Raw genomic sequence first — 21069 nt, 5'->3', positions numbered from 1 at the left:
CTCAGCCGCCAACCACCGTACCTTCGCTGCCACTACCAACTTGCAACCGCCGGTAACTCTCTTTCTCTCCCCCCTCGTGTTTCTTTCTCTCTTTCGTCGTCTTTCTCTCCTCACTCACTAACTCTCTGTTTTTCTTGCGAAGCACCACCAGTGCACGCAACAACCAGCCCTGTCGCCTGTTCCTAGCCGCCACCTACTCGCGCCGCCGGTCTATCGCATTATATTTCCCGGTAACCGCTTCTCTTGTCCTTCCTTCTTTCGTTCTTTTTCTCTGTTATTTCTTGCTCTCCTCCCCAATTGATTTTCTACGTTCGCACAGCCATTGCACGACCACTAGCTGCGTCGCAACAACCACCGGAACCACCTAGACGCTGTCGCACCTCCCTTGTCGCCGGCCAGCATCTCCTTTCCTCCTTCTTGGGTTATTTCTTGAACCCTAAGTTAATTAAATTAAATGTTTTAATTATATGTTATTAATTTAAGTTATGTTTTGATTGAATTAAATTTATGATTTTCATGATTTATTTATGAATTTCAAATTTTAATATTGCATAATTGAATTATTAATTTTCAGATTTCATAAATTGATTGAAACGAGAATTTGAATTAATTAAAGCGGGAATTTTAAGTGTTTAATGGTTTTAAATCATGGTAGGATGATTAGGGATTACTAAATTTATTGTTTCGATGTTCTAAGCATGTTACTTTGGTCTTGGCAAAATTTTTAAACGAGTTAATTTGCTGGAAATTTAAAGTATGATGTTTTGAAGTGTTTTCAACGAATTTCAAATCATTAATTCAATAATTATTATGATAGGAAATTAAATATCCAAGTTTTGATATTGGGGAAGGTTCTAAATATGTTTAGGATGTATTTAGAATGTTTTATTATTGTTGCGAATGATTAAAAGTTGATTGGGAATCCTTGTTGGTTGTTTTAGGCGGAGAATTCTCTGTAGGCGACTTTTGAAAGTGCTAAAGTGGCCTATCAATTTGTTTACACAAGGTATGTACATACATGTGTGCTTGTGGATGTGTGCTAATGTTGAAACCATGTTGAATATGTCTATAAACTTGGTTATGTTGAAATCTATATGTTTGATGCTGTTGGATGAACATGTTGAACATAGATTTTATTACGAGAATTATAACATGTTAGCATGGATGTTTGATGCAAGCATGTCGGTTGGGAACATTATATTATTTTATATATATTGGTTTGGATCGACTGATCGTTGTTCCCTTTTTGCATTTCACTACTTTATGAGGGTCGAGGATCTTGTTTAATTAGTAAGTTGAAACTTTATACCTATATAAAGGGGTTAACCATTGTTAAATGAAAGGTTGGATTAATTGGAATGAGTTCTTGATTGATAATTTTGTGATCGCTTACTTAATTCCAAGATAAAAACAATTGTGAATACTTGTTGATTACGTGATTTAAGTGATTAAGTCATAACAAAGTATTAATTGGTAAATCATGTAAAGTGAAACTGAATAGCAATAGCTTTAGACTTTGCACGTTGGAAGTGAAGGACAAACAGGAGTTGGGGTTCATGGTGGTAGCCCATGACCTTTTCTGGGACCAGATTGATCACCGTGTTCTATTTTATTCAAAAGTTCCTCGATACCGCAGGTCACGGAGGTTACGGAGTCGCGCCCGTACCTCGTCTTCGCGATCCTTATTGAAGACTTATGGTTGGACAAATCGATCCATTGACTATTTCAATTAAAATAATATTAATGATATAAAGGTCTAGTCTAGTCAAGTGTAGTTTTCAAGTTAATATGTTTGAGTCGTCCTTACTCACGCTCTATTAGTATCATGCTAGGAATTTTTATTTATTGATTTAGTATGTAGTACTAAGCTTTGCTGATTACGTGCTTTGTTTGTGTGCGCTGATCATGGCTATGCCTTATTGATCCTGTGATAACCTATTTTGGTGAGAAATCTCTAAGGATCAATAAGCGTTTCCCATCTACAGGTTTTAATATGATGCATCATTGGGATCGGGATTAGAGAGCTTATATTTAGTTTGTGATTTGCTAAGTTGACTTGGTTTGTTAAATTGGACTTTAAACTTGTCGTACTAGCTACATTACATTATTTTCGTTGATTGGTTTTGGAATTAACTCTGTAGTTGATTATTTATGTTTTCCGTTGCAAAATTCTGAATAAGCCGTTACGTTTTCACACGGGCGATAATACTTTGATAATTCTCTATAGTTATATTTATAAAAAGGGTTATTCTAGAAAAGGGAGAATTGTCGGGGTGTTACAGTTATGGTTGAAACTTAATGCTGATATGCTAACATCGTCACCATCTCTGATGATGATGTCTATCGATCAATGTATTATTGTGGCCGTATCTAATATTGATAATAATATACGGATTATTGTTGTCGTGTCTAATCTTGATAATAATATACGAAGTACAAAATACTCCCTCCTTTTTTTTTAAATGCATCACTTTGACTTTTATACTGAGTTTGACTTGAATTTTTTACCAATATATAAACATATATAAAATGTTACTATATGTAAAATGTTAAATTTATTTTGGAACCTAAAATTAATTAATTGACAAAAAGTCATACGACATCTACAAAATATATTTGAATATGTCAAATATAGGATCAAATAAAATTCCTTTTCTGCAAAACTCGGATAATTGCACGTCGAATATCTTATATACCCTATATCCCATAGATGTTTGATACAACCTTCAACGAGAGGGTCTTTTGATATATTGTAGTTTTGACATTGAATTAAATCATATTCATTCATTGTAGACGTAGAACTGACATATGGTTGCGACACCACACGAAACTTTATCGACAAATGAATTTCTCATGCGCAATTAAATACACTTCAAACTAGATCTTTGGTCCTCTTTTGTGATTCATATCTAAAAAAAATTATTGTCATGTGGGATCTTATTAGATTCATATCGATATATATTTTCTAAATATCTAATTCGAGATATTAAGAGTCAAAGTACGTGTTGGAAAATGTAAGTCAACCATGGTGCAATATTTAAGGAACAAAGGAAGTGGAGTAATATTTTTCCCTCGTACACACCAAAAATCTAAAATCCTCTAACCTAAAAAAAGTTCTCCTAGCTTTTACCCTGTCTTTCGTGGAGGAAATGTTCCTCGCACAAGGAGGAAGTATTATTATAACGTACCCTAAATAAAACCAAACTAAAGAAAAAACCAACTATATAATCGTGGTTTTCCATCGTAAAAAGCGATGGAAGCCCCTTCGAAATTTGATAATGGGAGGTTGAGATAGGGAGAGGAGGGAGGAGAGAGCGACTTGATTGCTCTATATGTAAGATGTTATTGGATTAATTAGTCACAATATATATTTTCATAATATCACCTTTTTATAAATAGAAAATTAGCTATACTTAATGGTTCAATCATGCATTGCAAAGTGTGCCGGTCCAAGTGGTGCATTTAAAAGAAAACAGAAAGAGTAGTATATGATGCAATTAGTGCCAAAACCTTAGTTTTAATTTTAATTAACATTGTAGTTGAACATGTTAAACTATTTCAGGATGGGTAAAAATTACTCCATCTGTATTTTAATATGAGTCACACTTGACTGGCACATAACTTTAGGAGGTTTGAGTTGAATTATAAACTAATTGCATGTGGGTTAACTATTTATTTAAAAAAAAATTGATAGTGGGTGAACTATTTGTCATGCGAAAAGAGATGGTGTGAGTAAGAGTAGGGACCATGGAATAGATAGAGAGATTGGTATATTAGGGAGGGACCATGAGGTAAGCAAGAATAATAAAATAGGAGAAACATATACAAAAAATATAAAGTATAACTCATATTAACATACGACACGTTTTTAGAAAGTGTAACTCATATTAAAATACGAAGGGAATAAATATGTCCAAGTAGCTAGTAGTATTAGATTTCCAGACTAAAGTGAGAGAAATAATATGTTTCAATTAATTATCGAGTATGATGGGGTTGGTTTAGTTGGAGTTACAGAATTAAAGGTAATAAGGTCCTTTGGTTTGACTTAAAACATTTTCAGTGAAAAATAATTTTCCAAGGAAAAATACAATTTGAAACTAGTTTTCATTTGTTTGGTTCCTTATAAGAAAATTAATAGAAAAAGAAAAATAAGAGAAATGAGAGAAGATTGATGGGAAGAAGGAAAATGGATGTAAGGAAGAAAAGTGGAAAAGTAGTTTCCCTTCTTTCCAAATGTAATTTTTTTTCACTTTTGAGTGAGTTATAAACAATTATTTTCTATCCATTGTCAAACCAAACAACGTAAACTGATTGAAAAGGACAAAATCGTTTTCAATGAAAACGTTTTACACCAAACAACCGAAACCTAAGTGGCAACCAATTGTTTAGAATTTTGGATATAAATTAATCACGAGTGTTGCACACTAAGGCCTTTCTCTTCTATGCTTTATTTGGCTGAACTGACTGAAATTAATGGTGTTAAACTGAATTGAACTAACCTGGACTTAATGGAACTGAATGAATAGAAAATAATAAATAATAATGAATAAACGATAAATGTTAAATAATAAATAATAAATAATAAATAGCAAAAAAAAATAAGAAATAATATTTTATTGAATAATCTATACTCCGTAATAATTAATAAATAATAAATACTAAATAAAAAATACTAAATAACAAATAATAATTAATAATTAATAAAAATAAATAATTAAGATATAAGTAGAAGTAGCAAACAAAAAATAATTAATAACTAATAACTACTACGTAATAAATAAATAATAATAAATACATAAAGGTGAATATTGCAATATAATAATAGTATTTTTTTTTACATTATCATAATAAACAAAATAATAAAATAAGATCATTAAAGACGTAGATAAATACAATGTCGTTCGTTTGAACTGAACTGAATGGAGCTGAACTGTGAACGGAACTGTACTGTGCTGAATTAAACTTAATTGAACGGATCTGAATAGAGTTGAACGGAAATGAACTGAAACCAAGTCCAAAAGAACAGAGCCTAAGGTCAATTTTTCCATTCCATCCAATTTTACTTTTACATAATGGTGATCAAAATTCGGGACGAGTCGAGCTTTGACACAAAAAGTAATGTCAAAACCCAAAATTTAACACGTGCAATTCAAGCATAAGTGGGCCTTTTCGAGTCGGGTTCGGACTTTAGTTAAACAATATGTATTTGAGGACACCCAAACCTATAATTTTTAGGATTGGGCCGGATCGAACTGACGAACCAGACTGTAGTTGATCAGGTCTACTTTTACCCTCACTAGTTGTTGGCCCGCGCGCTATCGCGCACGGTCCCCCAAGATAGTAAAATATAATTAGTGAAATTAATAGCTTAATTATTTTAGCTAAAGTATCTCACTTGTAGTTGGTTAATGTAATTCAAATTTTTATTTGAAAAGGAAGTAATACATGTATCAGCTATAATAAATGCTTATGTAATACATTTGTTTGATGTTTGCTAAAAAAATAGGACGTAGTAGAATACAAATACTTTATTAAAAAGGCTACATATTCTTCTTTTTAACACATTATTACAAAACATTATACTCCAAATCATATAATGTTTAGCTATAATTACAATAATAGAATTTACAAGAGAATTTGTCATTCTGACACTCCTTTACAAAGAGTTTGATAACCATTACTTGTGACAAGCCAACTTGGCCTAACCTAAAAGGCTAAAATGACTTATTTGAAACCTGCATATCTAGATAACTTGATAAGTATCAACTCAAGAGACAACAATAACATATATAAATAAATACATCTGAATAACTTCCACAATATTCTGGTAATGGTGCACTTAAACATCTGGGGCATAATATTTGCACAGTCGGATCCCCATATGCCATACCACGTGCCCATATGTGTTGTTGTAAATTGGTCGAAGAACCATTGACCTCTTTCTTAATTTGTCCATTTCCATTATCTTTCTGTAGAAAAGAATTATACAAATCAGTTTATTTGGAGCATATAGATGTGCATATAGATAAATACTGAAATTATCAACTTAATAATTCAATTTTTCATAATGTGAATATAGATAAATACTGAAATTATCAACTTAATAATTTCTTCTGATATTAATCAAGTTAATTTCTTATTTTTACACACCTAAAAGCAAGGACGAATAAAAAATATCAACAAGAGTTAATCACTTAAACCTATAAACTATATTGTTGCGAAGAAGTGAAGGTCTCTCATTCTAAACTCAAAATGCATTCTTCCTAACTAAAAACAGAACAATACTTCAAGTACAAGAAAGATCACACCTGTAGAAGGTTCTTACATATAATCATATTGTTATTCATGTACATACATAGTACAAATTTCTTACACATAACTACATGCAGCATAAGCAATTCAGATTCCAGATGCGGCTGTCATGCCCACCCCACTTCTGCATGCCGCTGCTTGTTTCCTCCACCTGTATAACAGTCATGACTGTTTTCTATTGCGAATGTTTTTGCATAATTAAGAATTTAAGATGCATGAAGTTTTGTTCAAAAGTAAGCAGCCTCAACTCTTTTATGAAGTATATTATCAGAATACTCTAAATGGCATAGTACTAAGAGCAAACCAAACTACAAAAATAAACCAGGACAAAGTAACTCAAATCTCTATCCTCATCTCTTTATTACAATTTGTTTTGTAAAGGATGAAGAGTATAATGATTGTCTGTAATATGTTTCCATCTATCATGCCCCCCTATAAGCCTTGTCATTGATGGATCCATATTTCAGAAAATGGGATCTGTACAAATGGAAAGGAATATATATATATATATATATATATATATATATATATATATATATATATATATATATATATATATATATATATATATATATATATATATATAAATTAAATAATATTCAGTACCATTACTCCAAAATTTTGCTACATAGCCAATAATGTATCCAAGAGGTAGCTCAAAAGCATAATAGCAGACCAAATTTATATTTGCCAAAGTTGCTTGTCACCCCCCTCCAATGGCAACTCCTACAAATATCATAAAAAACTAATTATTTAACCATGAAGTACTAAAGTACAGGGTGTTCAAGAGTCTATCTATCAGTTGCACGTCGATAGAAAGGAAAAAAAAGGCAAAAACATAGCAGGAATTGCAGAAAATGACAGGCTGAACATTGTTAAGAACCATTGTCACACCAAGAAGCCAGGATAAGTTAGCAGTTGCTTGTTGCAATTCCTTGCCGTTAGTGTAAATAACGGCAAATAGTCTCTAGCAACGAGGATAAGGGCCATGCACAAAAGGCCGATGAGGAGAGAGTGGAACACTACAACGTACACGCTATATCTAGTCGCCCTTAGACGCTGGAATCCGAGCTCATTTGATAGGCAAACACCAATGGTAACAAAAACCCTTCAAATTGATAGTTTAATTTACCAAAGTTACTTATAGCTTCTATGTATATGCTCAATACAGAAATTTCCAACTCCAGAAACAAATGAACTGAAGAGATCAGTGCCTACTACCTAACATAGTAAGAATTTCAATGAAGAAGCCTTTACCTTACAGCAGCTGCAAGTGTCCTCCATATCTTTCAATAATACAGGCCTAGCATGTTAAAATTTACAAGGCAATAGTTAGCATATGTCACAATCACAACAGAGATAAAAGCCAATGTCACCAATACATGGGAGCATAATATAGAACAAATGGTTGAAATTTGAAATACAGGTCTTAGGTACCAATGCCATCATCGACACCACCAACATACGTGACAAGCTAAATAAGCTAACTGCTAACATCAGCTATTTAGAGAAATTGAACATGGATAAACAAGATCAGTAATGCTTTTATCATCAAACCCTGGGACTGCAAGTAAAAGCCAAAAGAAAGAACCTTCCAAGATGGAACCAAACCCAGGACAATCCCCTAGTTCCCTTCTTATTTTTAAGGCATTAATTCAGAGGGAGAACATTAGATTTTTCAAAATTTTGTATTGAAGAACTATCACCCACGATAGTTTTTCTGTCACACTATCTTTAGAGAAAGCATGTCAGCAGTTAATCTTACAAATTATAGTTACAAACTTTCATATAAAGATAGTTCGTCCCTTTCTTCCAAATCTTATGACCAAAAATCCATACAAGATTTATTTTAATAAAAAGATGTCTGAACCAGATAAAAAAAATAGTAAGAAAGTTTCTCCGATCCTTTATGCGAAGATGGTTGAAAAGAACTTCAGAAAACAAACAGAAGTCATGAAGTACGTTTCAAAGAGAAAATTTCTTAACAATTATTTTTCAGGATTTTCTAATATGGAACATTCAACGCTTGCACTCATAAGTATCAGAATATAATGTTTGTTCTAACATTCAACTCTTGTTTTATAACAAACCCTATCATATATAAAGTATGACATAATTAGTCCTTATATTACCACACCCTTAAAGGCTATTATTCTGATGCAACATTATATTTTTTTTGCCTGTTATGAATTTATACTTGAATGATCAATATGTGAAGAGATTAAAGAAAGAAGCAAAACTACAAGATGACTCTTATGATAAGCATCGTTTAAGTGTCGGCAACAAGAAAGTCAGCTAGATTATCCTTGGCAATAACGTTATAAAGCACGAACTTCATGTTCTTGAGGAGATCAACTAAATAATCATTGATGTCAGATTGTACTATGGGAATCTTCAAATACATCTAGACAGATTGTTACCTTCAACTTCCTCCATATGCATAGCACATGGACTACAAAAGTCAGCTTTGCCTTTGAGATGAGATTAGTCAACTTCCCTCCATACATATATATCATTAATCTCTGAAAACAACTCTGAAGGTAGGCTCTTAATTACACCCAGATTAAGATTATCTAATGTTGGTAGAGAGTTTCATGGCACGACGGATTTGAAACCATTGATGAGGGTCCAGCATGATCAAGATAAGACTGACCTGCATCAAAATCAACATGAAATGAAATACAATGTCAAAGGTTGAACATTTCTTCAAATGTAGTGGTTCCTAATTACAAAGTTAAAGATAATAATCTATTTCATCTTTAAGCAAGTAAAACTGAAATAATGACAACATAAGAATCTGAAAACAAATAACTACTTTTTGTTATCTCCTAAAGTAAAGATTAAGATTTTTTTTTAAAAAAAAAACCCCACCCTAAGCCCATTTTTTATATAATATACATAGTATAGTGTTTACAACTTTATATTATAGAAGAAAAATAAACTGAAACTAAAAAATTTAAATTACAGAAATTATTATACAATATAGATTAACTGCACTCATACGTATCATCAAAGTACTGCATAATGATCTAACCCACTTTCTTATTTTCTTACTCAATTACTATGATTTCTGTGTAAGGGTTTTGTGCAATCAATCAAATTTAGAAAATTACTAATATTTTAACCTAATTAAATCAATAGGTCAACCAGATAAACAATTTAGCGCATCTAATACTCCGTGATCATCATACACTTCAATGAAATTATAATTTATAAATTATTTAATCAAAGGTGTAAACTACAAAGATAATACTAAACTACAGAAAATTTCCAGCTAACAACATCAATGGCCTGCAGGACAATCTAACTTTCTAAGGAAAAACTAAAGAAATTAGAGAAGCTTTCTTATGGCTACAACAAACACCTCCTTAAAGTACTGGAGCATAATAAAGTCATGATTTATTTGATTAAAAATAAGAGCAAGAAAGAGATATAAGAAAGACAGATCCTGCAGAGATATAAATATCTCATGCAAATCAGCAAGATTAATAGCTACCTTTTAAATAGTCCTGACTCCTGAATCATGATGGATTACAATTATCAGACAAAGATTCCTAATTTCATAAATATTAAAGGCCAACTCAAAGAGAATTCAACTACTAATAATGGCATCGTGCAAACTCACCACATTATTTTATCCATCATTGGTAATAACTGAAATCCTTTGTGTATTGGGGGGGGGGGGAGAAAGGCTTTTAACTAACATGTCCTTATTTAGCTTCCTAAACACAATGCAACTGAAGAAAATACTTCAATAAATTACAGCCTGATATAATTCAAAGACACGCATTCTAATATGCAAGTCTGTCAACTGAAACTGCAGTGTAAATCATATACGCAAAGTTAGATCACTTACGATCTACAAGAGGCTGCTCAAGTCCATGTAACAATTTTCTCCCACGGCTAACAATTTGGTCAACTTTCTCAGAATACACTGCAGCAGTGCAACACAAATTAGATAGGATCAACAACATAAAGGAGAAACATCATCTAGGCATGTGTTGAACCTTTTTGAAGGTTTCCTAACCATTCTGAAAAGAGTAATTCTTATCAGATTATATCAAGGCAACTATACTTATGAAATCACATATAATTACATCAGATGCAACAAATAATAGCTAAAGTTTGTGTTCATATGTGTTCGACTCTAATGGATATAACGAAATTCATTGCTCAATACGAAAACCAATACAGTTTTTTATTGTTCATTTGTGTCTAATGCTGCGATTAATTTTATGGAAACTGAATACGAAGTATAACTGAATGTTTGGTGACGAAGGAGGCTTACAGCATAGGTATTTTCATTGATGGTCTCCATGAAAATCACTCAAGAATATGGTGGTAGCATCCAGTGTTGGATACAAAACCAATTTCCAAGCCAACCAGTTTCAAATTCACTGTCTCCTCCCTCCTTCATCTATACTTTACTGTCTCTCTCTAACCCTGACCCCCAATCCCCTCTCTAGCTCTCTCCAATTACAAGTATTTACTCACATAATATAATTCAATTTACTCAAACTGATCTGATACTGAACGAACATAAACGCTTACAATTTAATTCTGATCTGATACTGAACGAACATAACTGATCTGGTTTTTGTGCCCACTTTAAAGTGGAGGCTGACTCATTAGCTTCTGAAGCGGCTTGAGATCCGCCTTTAGACTCCTTGGAACCTTCATCTACCTTCCTTGGAGATTGTTCTTTTCCAGAATCAGATCGCTTAAGAGCATCCCGAACATTAACAACTTCGTCTAGCAACAGTTGTTCATCCCAGCATAGAAAACATCGACGTGCATCTGCACGGTTCAAATTGAGGAATAGACATGTTCTTCTCCCTATTGAGCTCATGCGCACTGGATATGATTTCAAAAAACACAAAACAAAGTCAAAGAACCAAACTTTAGCAGCCCAAAGAAACAAACTGAGAGGATATAAAGCTTCTAGAATGTAATACAAGAGATATCAAGCCTGAAAGACCAGGCACTGATATCTTCAAATATATAAACAATGTGAGCAAAGAAGAGGGCTAACCATGGTAAACCTAACAATCAATATGAAAACTGAAACGACCCGCACTCAAAAAGCGTAATGAGAAAGATTTTAAACATCAGCGAAAAAAAGTGAGGAAATATGTGGCCTTTTCTTGACAATCACAAATCAAATGCGAGAGAAATGATTCTACATAAATGATAAAAGTGAAATCAAATTCTCTGAAAGCAACAAGCAACACAAACCAGAGGTAACAAAAGTAAAAACACATACATGCACAATCACTCAAAAAGTGATCAAATCACCTAAAATATGTACATCTCATATCCAATTTTCCCCACTACTCCATCGACGCCAGTGACGGGAAAGCTCTTTATATCAAGCAACTTATGAACACAAATATACGCAACTGGTCAACAGTTAGCAAAAACGTTTTGGATACTACATTATGTTCGTTGTTCTTCCTGGTGTCGACTTACAGAACACAAAATAAGTTAAGTAAGCTAATGTTTGTGCCCTCCTATTCCACTTACAACTAAAACTTCCTACAGAACACTTCTTTATTCTTCTAATCCTACTTGTATTCAAACGAACAACCATCAAAATACACATCGACTTGTTCAATTTCATACCGATACTCGAAATTGACCCCAACAACAACAGCAACAAAAATTAAAAATCCTTAATTAATTATTCTAAAACCAATTAATCAATGACTGACGCTTGCAATAAAATCAGACATAAGAACCCTAAAAGGCTGACTCCAACAAGCTACTTATGCCGATTTATCAAATTAAATAGACCATTAATTGACATTTCTAAATAAAATAATTGAAAAAATTGAGATTAAAACTCAAACCTTGGAAGGGTCAACTTTCTGGAAGTTCTTGGCGAGGTAATGACACGATCAACAACCTCAGATTTGTTGAGGAAGGAACATCGGTCCTCATCAGGAAAGTGGCGGTGAGAGAAGAGGAGGTTGAAGGAAAACGAAACCGAAGATGGAAAATATTTTAGAATTAAGCCCATTTCTCTCAAAAGGTGTTTCCATCTTTGGTGAGCTTACTATCACCGGAATCGCCCCTGCAAATGAAATACAACAAGGTACAAAAAACTTAATACCCAAAGAGGTAGATCTCCTTGCCAGTCAACTGAAATCATCAAAAACAAGTCAAAATTTTAGAACATCCAAAGATTCGCTAACGATAAAAACATCGCTTTAATCCTGCAGCAATGTTCTAATTATATCTCTCCCAAACTTTCAGGCCTCTTCCAAAACGCAAGGTGCAAAAAATGGATCGTCAGACATTTGATTTTATTTTTTTAACGTGCATTTAGCAGTTCTATCACATCAAATTCCTATACAGGCTAATTATGAAGGAGGACAACTTTAGGCGGGCTCACAAGAAAACATTTGCTTCCCCTTCCAGAATAATGGGTCACATTTGAATTTAACAGTTAAATCATAGATTTTCAAGAATTGCATCAAATTATGACACAGGATTAACAGTGTAAGGCGATCATTTTATAAGCATATGATATCATGATAAATGCTCGAAGTTGACAAAAACCGACTACACAAGTCAAATGTGGCATTTTATTACGGGACTGAGTAACAAAATCGTTGCATACGTAAAACCCTGGCTATAGTGTACAGACTACAGAGTTATACGCCCATACGACCCGTTACTGTCTAATTCCCCCTCTAAAAAACAAACTGCAAAGCACATGGACGCATTCACTTCAATTGACCCACCAAAGCCCTCAACGTCTCTAGCAGACTGTACCAAAAAAGACACGAGGACCATACAAAGTTACAAACCAAAATGGACCTCAATGTATGTCTTAAATTCTTAATAATAAATGAAAGATTGAACCTATTCTTACCATCCTGAATAAGTCCAAATTCATGAAAAAGACTAAATTGCTATCATGAAACTTTATGACATCTAAGAAATGCGGCTTTGAGACTAACCATAAGTTCCCATTTATAGTTGGTTCTAATTATTTGATCATGACATCCAATAACAAAATATTACACCAATGTAATAAAGCAATGAGCATCTCTAAATTAAGATGGACGCAGGACATAAAGCATGCATTGTCATCTACAAGATTTCAGCATGTAAATCTCCTAACATAGTGACAACAATGTTATTGGCAAGTAACAGAACAGGAAAAAAATATAAAGGAACGAATCGGAGGAAGAATTTCACCTCACAACATCTCACCCGAAAAATGAAATGCAGATATCCCAAGTTTAATACGAAGTAAACAACAATACAACTCAATTCTTCTAAACGTGAAGATATAACATTCCAATCATGTCAGGACAACCAGAGTATATAGCAACCGATATCCGAAGTTTAATTAATAAACAATCAACAAAACTTGTTTTCATTTCTTGTTCATGTCATTTCAGTTCCTGTAAACCTGAACAACATAACCATTCCAAGCAGAGTATGCCAGTATGTACCTAATAGAACAAACCAACAAAATCACTCCAAATCAAATTAATCTAATTTACACAATTCAAACTAATTACCAACAAAACCCTAATTACCAACCATTTCTCACACAAAATTAAATTAAATTCAAGAAACAAAAACTAAATTAAAAGAGAGAGATACCTTGCGAACCAAGTGAGAAGCACCAACTTTTGAATCAAAAACTTCTTCTTTTTGGAAGAGAAGAGAGATCGAAGAAAATGGTGAAAACTTCAAAACATCGCATCAAATTGATCAAAGATCTGACCTAATAATAGCAGCAAAAGACTTTGTAAAGGGAGTTGCTCAAATGATGAATAATAGCAGCAAAAACCATCGCGAAGATTTGACCTTTTCTGAAGAATTGAAACCCTAATAGCAATGCATCCATACACAAAATAGAGGCAAAAAAGCCCAAAAAAAAGACTTATCAAATAAATATGAACGATAAATCGAGGTAGAAAAAAACAGAATTCAAAATATAATCATAGAGGATAATATACCCAACAAGAACAATTACCTAAATAAGGTAAATCTAAACATGAAGGGAACTTACATCTTGAGCGGAGATCTTAGCCAGGAAGGTGGAGTCCTCTTGTAGGGGATAGAAGAGGCGGACATTGAGAGTGTAAAAGAAGAAGTACCCGCGACTGTGCATACGACCCATGGTGACGGCGTAGGTAAGAAGTAATCGATCCTAGTTTGGGTGGCGCTACGGCGGCTGCTTCTTCTCCTTGCTGCTGCTGACGACGCGTCACCGATCACTTTGTAAATTTGGATTTGAGATTGATAGTTAGGAGTGAGAATGGTTTGGTAGTTGATGGAGTGAATTATGAAAAAGAAAATGAAAGAGCTTAGAACCCTAGAAATAGGTGGCCTCGAATGGCTGGGAGTGTTTGCAGAGAAGAGAAAAGGGGAAGATCTGAATGACAAAAGGGTTTAACGTTAAAGCAATGACTGAGAGGAAGGGCACAAAAGATAAATGGTAGGAATATAAGGGCATTTTGGTCATGGGACTATTGCATGAATAGTGAACTTGGACTCCTCACTTTTAAAAGGTTGTAGATTGTAGATTGAAATAAAAGAATGCAATTCCAAATTTGCAACCCACATGTTGCATACTTGCATTATTAGCAAGTTCCATTTTATTAAATAATTTAATCATAAAAATAAAAAATAAATTCCTCCCCTTCTCTCTTATTACTCCGTAACAATAGCTCCACCCTAATACAGTAATACAGTAATCAGTTATTCACACATAGACAAGACACATCCACTTTATTTCCTCCACAGTCCACACCCACCCATCTCCATCAAACCAACCACTGTCTCTCACTACCGACACTCCCATTTCACCCTTGTTCATCATCCTTCAACTTCAACTTCACCACCACCACCACCACCACCTCCACTCTCCATCCTTCCTCCCCCAGATCTCTCCTGAGTCCTGACGCCGTCGAGCAAGCTGAAAAACCCAGTGATCAAATCCATAAACAATAACACCTCCCATTCCAAAGAACGAGCTGAAAAGGCTAATCAAGTCGAATCCATACACAACTCACTCAGCCCGCTTTCATCGCGGAGGAGAGCAAGCTGAATAACCAACCCACAATACACAAAATATGTATGGGAGGGATCCATGGGGAGGACCCCTAGAAATAGCTGCAGATTCCGCCACAGATGATGATCGAAGTAGGAATCTTCAAGATTACGACAAAGGTGCGTTATCTTCACGGCAGCTAGACGAGACGCAGCAGAGCTGGCTTCTGGGTCCTACCGAGCAAAAGAAGAAGAAGAAGTATGTGGATCTTGGCTGTATCATTATTAGTCGTAAGATCTTTCTTTGGACTGTTGGCTCTATCTTAGCCGTTGGTTTGCTCGTCGGATTGATTGCTTTGATTGTTAAACTTGCACCGCGCCGTCACCATGCTGCTCCCCCACCGGATAATTATACTCAGGCTCTTCATAAGGGTCTTATGTTCTTCAATGCTCAAAGATGTATGATCCTACTTTCTCTCTCGTCAAACTTCGATATTTGAGTTTTAGATCGGCTGCTTTATTTATTTATTTTTAAACTTTATTGCTTGATTGATTTGATTTTACTGATTTAATATGGAAATTGTAGCTCGACGATGGCTAATTTTCCTGATTTAGTTAGCATGATCTCGAATAGAGGAGAGAGAATTAGTGATTTTAAATAGGACTAGTAGTAAATCAGAGTGTTTTGGAATTTCACCGCGAATTTATCTGGATGAAGTACTTTATAGAGGGTTGATTAGTAATAATTAAATCAGGGTGTGTTGAAATTTTGGCACGGGTGATCTGAATGAAATACTTTATAAATGGTTGATAAGTTTGCGATTGGATTAAGGCGATGGCTTGGGTGGGTTATATTTTGAGTGAGTTATTATAGATCCTTACAGAATCTGATCATTAGTGATGGAGAGTAGAACACCCTTGTAATGATGCGATCACACTGTCCTGTTCAAAATTTGATTTTGTTTGAAAATATATTCTGATGGCCTTGATTTTGTGGTTTGTATTACAGCGGGGAAATTGCCTAAGCACAACAACGTTTCGTGGAGGGGTAATTCGTGTATGAATGATGGCAAGTCTGATACTGGGACCATTTTCAAGGACCTTAAGGGTGGTTTCTACGATGCTGGAGATGCCATCAAGTTCAACTTTCCTAAATCGTTTGCAATCACCATGTTGAGTTGGAGTGTGATTGAATATAGTGCCAAGTATGAGGCTGCAGGAGAACTCAATCATGTCAAGGAGATTATTAAGTGGGGGACTGATTACTTTCTCAAGACCTTTAATTCTTCAGCTGATTCTATTAATCAGCTTGTGGCACAGGTAGAATACTGTCTATTGTTAAAAATCAAGGTTTCCTGTTTATATCAGTTTGTTAATTACAAAAGTAAGCTGTGTCTAATTAGTATTTTTTGTCAGGTTGGGTCAGGTGATACTTCTGGTGGGAGCACTACTCCTAATGATCATTACTGCTGGATGCGTCCAGAGGACATTGATTATGACCGAAAAGTAACAACGTGTAGCACTTGCTCGGACCTTGCTGCTGAAATGTCTGCTGCTTTGGCTTCAGCTTCTATTGTTTTCAAGGATAACAAAGCATACTCTCAGAAACTTGTGCATGGTGCTAAAACGTTGTACAAGTTTGCAAGAGAGCAAAGAGGCAGATACAGTGAAGGAAATGAGGCTGCTACTTTCTATAATTCTACTATGTACTGGGATGAATTTGTTTGGGGTGGAGCATGGTTATATTATGCTACTGGAAATAATTCCTATCTTACCATTGCAACTCATCCTAAAATGGCCAAGCATGCTGGTGCATTCTGGGGAGGCCCAGATTATGGTGTGCTAAGCTGGGACAACAAGCTCGCTGGAGCTCAAGTAAGTTTTAGTGTTTTACTGATTCTTGTTTGTATTCTCTTGTTAATATACTGCTGCAAAATGGAGCAATATAAGTTTGTAATATTCAGCGTGCTTGGGTTCTTTTTATTAATATCTCATTTTATTCTGACCTTATAACAGTTAACTGACACATTAACATGTCCTTCATTTATTTATCGCCACTTCTCATGTCCTTCATTTATATTTCCATTTGGGAGTTCCAAGATTCAGTATCAAGCCAAGTTTGATAATTTTTAGCATACTTTAGCTAACTTCAGTTTAAGTGACTGAAAATACAGTTGAACTTGCAAATAAGGCCTGTCGTTGCATTACTTTCAAGAGTTATAACTTTGACACTGAGTTGAATACTGTCTACCTCTGGTCTTCTTTTTTGCAATATTTATGAGCTTTTTAACATGGACATCCTGTTCTTGGTGATAGCTAATTATGGATAAAAAGTTTATCGATGTCTGTGCGGCTGACTGTTCTACATATATACTGGCTTTTGTTAGTTATTATTTCTTGTGTTGCATTGGGGCCAAAATCATTCCATTAGTTCAAGAGAATCACTGCCATATTTTGATTACTTTGTCAAGACTTAGATTTTAATCTGAAGGAACTTTATGGTTGTTGCATAGTATGGCTGACTTATACAATTAATAGACTATGCTATAAACATCGTCTTATGCGTTTCATTTTTCAATTTCCTTGTTCCTTTTCAGGTGCTTCTTAGTCGTCTATTTCTGTTCTTGAGCCCTGGTTATCCTTATGAAGAAATACTCTCGGCTTTCCACAATCAGACTAACATAATTATGTGCTCCTACTTGCCATATTTCAATAGCTTTAATAGAACAAAAGGTATGGCTGCTTATTTGTCTTTGAAACCTCAAGTAGTTTCCTGCATTGTTTATAACAATATTAAGTGTAATGATCTTGCTTAATCTTGTAGGAGGTTTGATCCAATTAACCCATGGAAGACCTCAACCTCTTCAGTATGTAGTAAATGCTGCATTTTTGGCTACCCTTTACAGTGATTATCTTGAGGCTTCTGATACACCTGGGTGGACATGTGGTCCTAATTTCTACTCTACAGATGTCTTGCGTCAATTTGCACGCACACAGGTTCTTGTCTATTCTGTTTTCGTTGTGTTGGAAGTATCTGATACATACGGTTTTAGTAATACATTTGCATTAATTTCTGTAGATTGATTACATTCTTGGCAAAAATCCTCGAAAAATGAGCTATCTGGTGGGTTTTGGTAAACACTTTCCAAAGCACGTACACCACAGAGGTGCATCTATACCGAAGAACAAAATAAAGTACAGCTGCAAAGGTGGTTGGAAGTGGAGGGACACTAAGAAGGGAAACCCGAACACCATAATAGGAGCCATGGTTGCAGGCCCTGACAGCCGCGATGGGTTCCGTGATGTCCGTACAAATTACAATTACACGGAACCCACACTTGCAGGGAATGCAGGTTTAGTTGCTGCTCTTGTTGCCTTATCTGGTGATAAGGGTGTTGGAATAGATAAGAACACCATGTTCTCAGCAGTACCACCTCTGTTCCCGAATCCTCCACCTCCTCCCGCACCATGGAAACCTTAAAGAGTCTGCATGCACATTATCATGTAGTTGTATGATTTTACGGAGGATCCCTTGGTTCGGGTTCTTCAAGACTACTGGAACGAGTATGAAATACTAAAGGAAACACCTGAAATGCAGATCCTTGTGCTAGATAGAACAAATCGTACTTTTAACACGCTCGAAGATGTTGGTTACGGAGTGGGATGACTTAGGCTTTTTTGAGAGTTTTTCTTTTTTGATGTTGTTATACTTCCGTGTATATGTACCATATATTCGTTTAATATGTATTCTTTTGTATACCCAAATACTCAACAATGTCAAGCTCATAAAATCTTCATCGCTATCAATTGAATGTAATCCGTAATTCTTTGGCCCCTCTGATTATTTTGTTTCATGTCTCTCTTTTTGTTTGGGGCGAAGAGTTTACGGGTTACGACGGCAATTTTCTTTGTTTCTCAATCTATGTATATACTACACTAAAATGAGGAAATTAATGTGGTGATTACTAATGTCACTCATTGATTAGCCTTTTTAAAAATTAAAAAAGTACGGAGTAATTTAAAAATATTAATCTGTATTTGAGTTGTCTTATTGAAGTAAAAGTATGCACTAAATTAAAGAAATTATTTCATTTAAAAATGTTATTGACGGCTATTATAACAAAGATATTATGGAAAATATTATAGATATAAGCAAAACTTTTGGAAAAGGTATAAGAAGAATTTTTCTTTCTAGTGACTCACTAATTCACTATCCAGAGCTAGCAGTTATAGAAAGAGTAGTTACTGAGTATTGAAAGGGACTTTTCTTCTGTTTAAGAGGATTCCTACACCCTCGAACTTTACCTATACCGCCCAGTAACCATAAGGTAAACCGAAGGATATTCTACTTCCTTTCAAGCCCACTAGAAATAGAGTCAAAATGCCTTCTTACTGTTTATTCAAAGTGTATTCTCAATCGGCCAAGTCTCGCTGTATTGAAAGCGACAAACTGGTGCGTTTATCCAGTGAAGCACGAGAGCCCCCCTTCTTATGCATTCACTAGTTGGCTAAACGAAAGCCAAAGAAGTCGAGTATCTCCTTCAGGCGGGATGTAATGAATCCCCTGTATAATATAGTAAGCCTCGTAACAAATCGTTTTGAGACCTGATCTTCTTCCTTGGTCGATTGCTTTGTCTTCATTCATGACAACACCGCCACCGATTGGGTTGGTGTTCAGTATCAGAATCTTACCTTAGGGCGATCTTTATGCCTATTTAACTAAACTCCAAAGCGATTAGAAGACACTTTATGTTGAGGGTTTATTTCCACTCTTGATAGCGAAAGAGAATCGAATTCTGACCTCTTGTTCAATGCCCTACTATCTGAACTTGACGATAAAGTTTGTGTTCCACGAACAACCTGGACTCTCGAATCTTTTTCTTTTCGAGTATTGGCGAACTATGTTGCTTTCGTTGCGGGGTATGCCCGCGGATAGGTCCTGGCCTGCTTCCCGCCCGAAAGAACCGCTCACTAGCTAGTCGGACTAGTGAGGGGCCCCCTTTTTGAGACATACTAAAAACCACGCCTTTCAAACCAAACGTAAGGTAGTTTACTCGCTAAAGCTCTTCGACCTTTTGAGCTTAAGCGAAGCTTTCGGACGAAAGCGCTAGCGCAACTCGCTAAAGCCCTTGCTTGTTTTATAACTAAAGCGATGCTTTAGGGCCGTCTTCCAAATCAAAAAATTGAGTAAGTTGTTGGAAAGAAAGTTGTTAGGAAGAAATTTTTTTAGTGCGGCCTGTAAAGCACATGTAATGTACCGTTGGGTTGCTCACACAGGCGAATCTCTCTCTAGATGTCTATGGATTTCTAGAATGATGTGAAAGACATTTATGTTATGGCTGCTCCCCTACTTATGGCCTTTACGCTACTAGTATTGTGATGTGAGCAGTTCAAATTCCAATTTAGTTGATCTTTCCCAAACATTATGGTCCGAACTTGTATGGGCTAAAGTTTCCCGAGAAAGACCTCTTGATCTTAGAATTTGCACTGCAAGGTAGTTTACTTAGTGCTTGCAAAACATTTTTGTTTTTACTTTCAAACTTTCAGAAGTTGGTACCAGATTCAATTCTTTTTTACTTGACAAAAAATCCATAAGAAGATAACCCTAGCTCGACCGAAATCCGAATATTATGGTCGGGTAGAAGCTCCCACTTTCTACCCATTGGCCTTAGAAGAGGTGTAGACTACGGTGAGTGATCATCCCACTAGGAGGTCATCACACATCCGAGATTCCGATTCTGC

The 21069-nt window shown here is 35.1% G+C and overlaps 1 protein-coding gene across 1 annotated transcript; it reads left to right on the top strand.

Moving 5' to 3' along the window:
* Positions 1–14878: 14878 nt before the first annotated feature.
* LOC110789160 (endoglucanase 25) lies at positions 14879–19168 on the top strand. The gene is made up of 6 exons (XM_021993814.2): positions 14879–15786; positions 16337–16647; positions 16744–17202; positions 17925–18060; positions 18152–18324; positions 18407–19168. Exons 1-6 carry the CDS (start codon positions 15411–15413, stop codon positions 18806–18808), a joined length of 1857 nt encoding a protein of 618 aa, XP_021849506.1. The 5' UTR covers positions 14879–15410; the 3' UTR covers positions 18809–19168.
* Positions 19169–21069: the final 1901 nt, after the last annotated feature.

This window comes from Spinacia oleracea, chromosome 3 (assembly GCF_020520425.1).
Source record: "Spinacia oleracea cultivar Varoflay chromosome 3, BTI_SOV_V1, whole genome shotgun sequence".
NCBI lineage: Eukaryota > Viridiplantae > Streptophyta > Magnoliopsida > Caryophyllales > Amaranthaceae > Spinacia > Spinacia oleracea.
The sequence above is the reverse complement of the archived record's forward strand: the minus strand, read 5'-3'. Positions and strand labels throughout refer to the sequence as shown.

Excerpts from the sequence above, each read along its gene's own strand:
- LOC110789160 (XM_021993814.2), top strand. The coding sequence starts at position 15,411 with ATGTATGGGAGGGATCCATGGGGAGGACCCCTAGAAATAGCTGCAGAT. Across the intron at positions 17,203-17,924 it reads ACAAGCTCGCTGGAGCTCAA|GTGCTTCTTAGTCGTCTATT; the intron begins GTAAGTTTTAGT and ends GTTCCTTTTCAG. Across the intron at positions 18,325-18,406 it reads GTCAATTTGCACGCACACAG|ATTGATTACATTCTTGGCAA; the intron begins GTTCTTGTCTAT and ends TAATTTCTGTAG.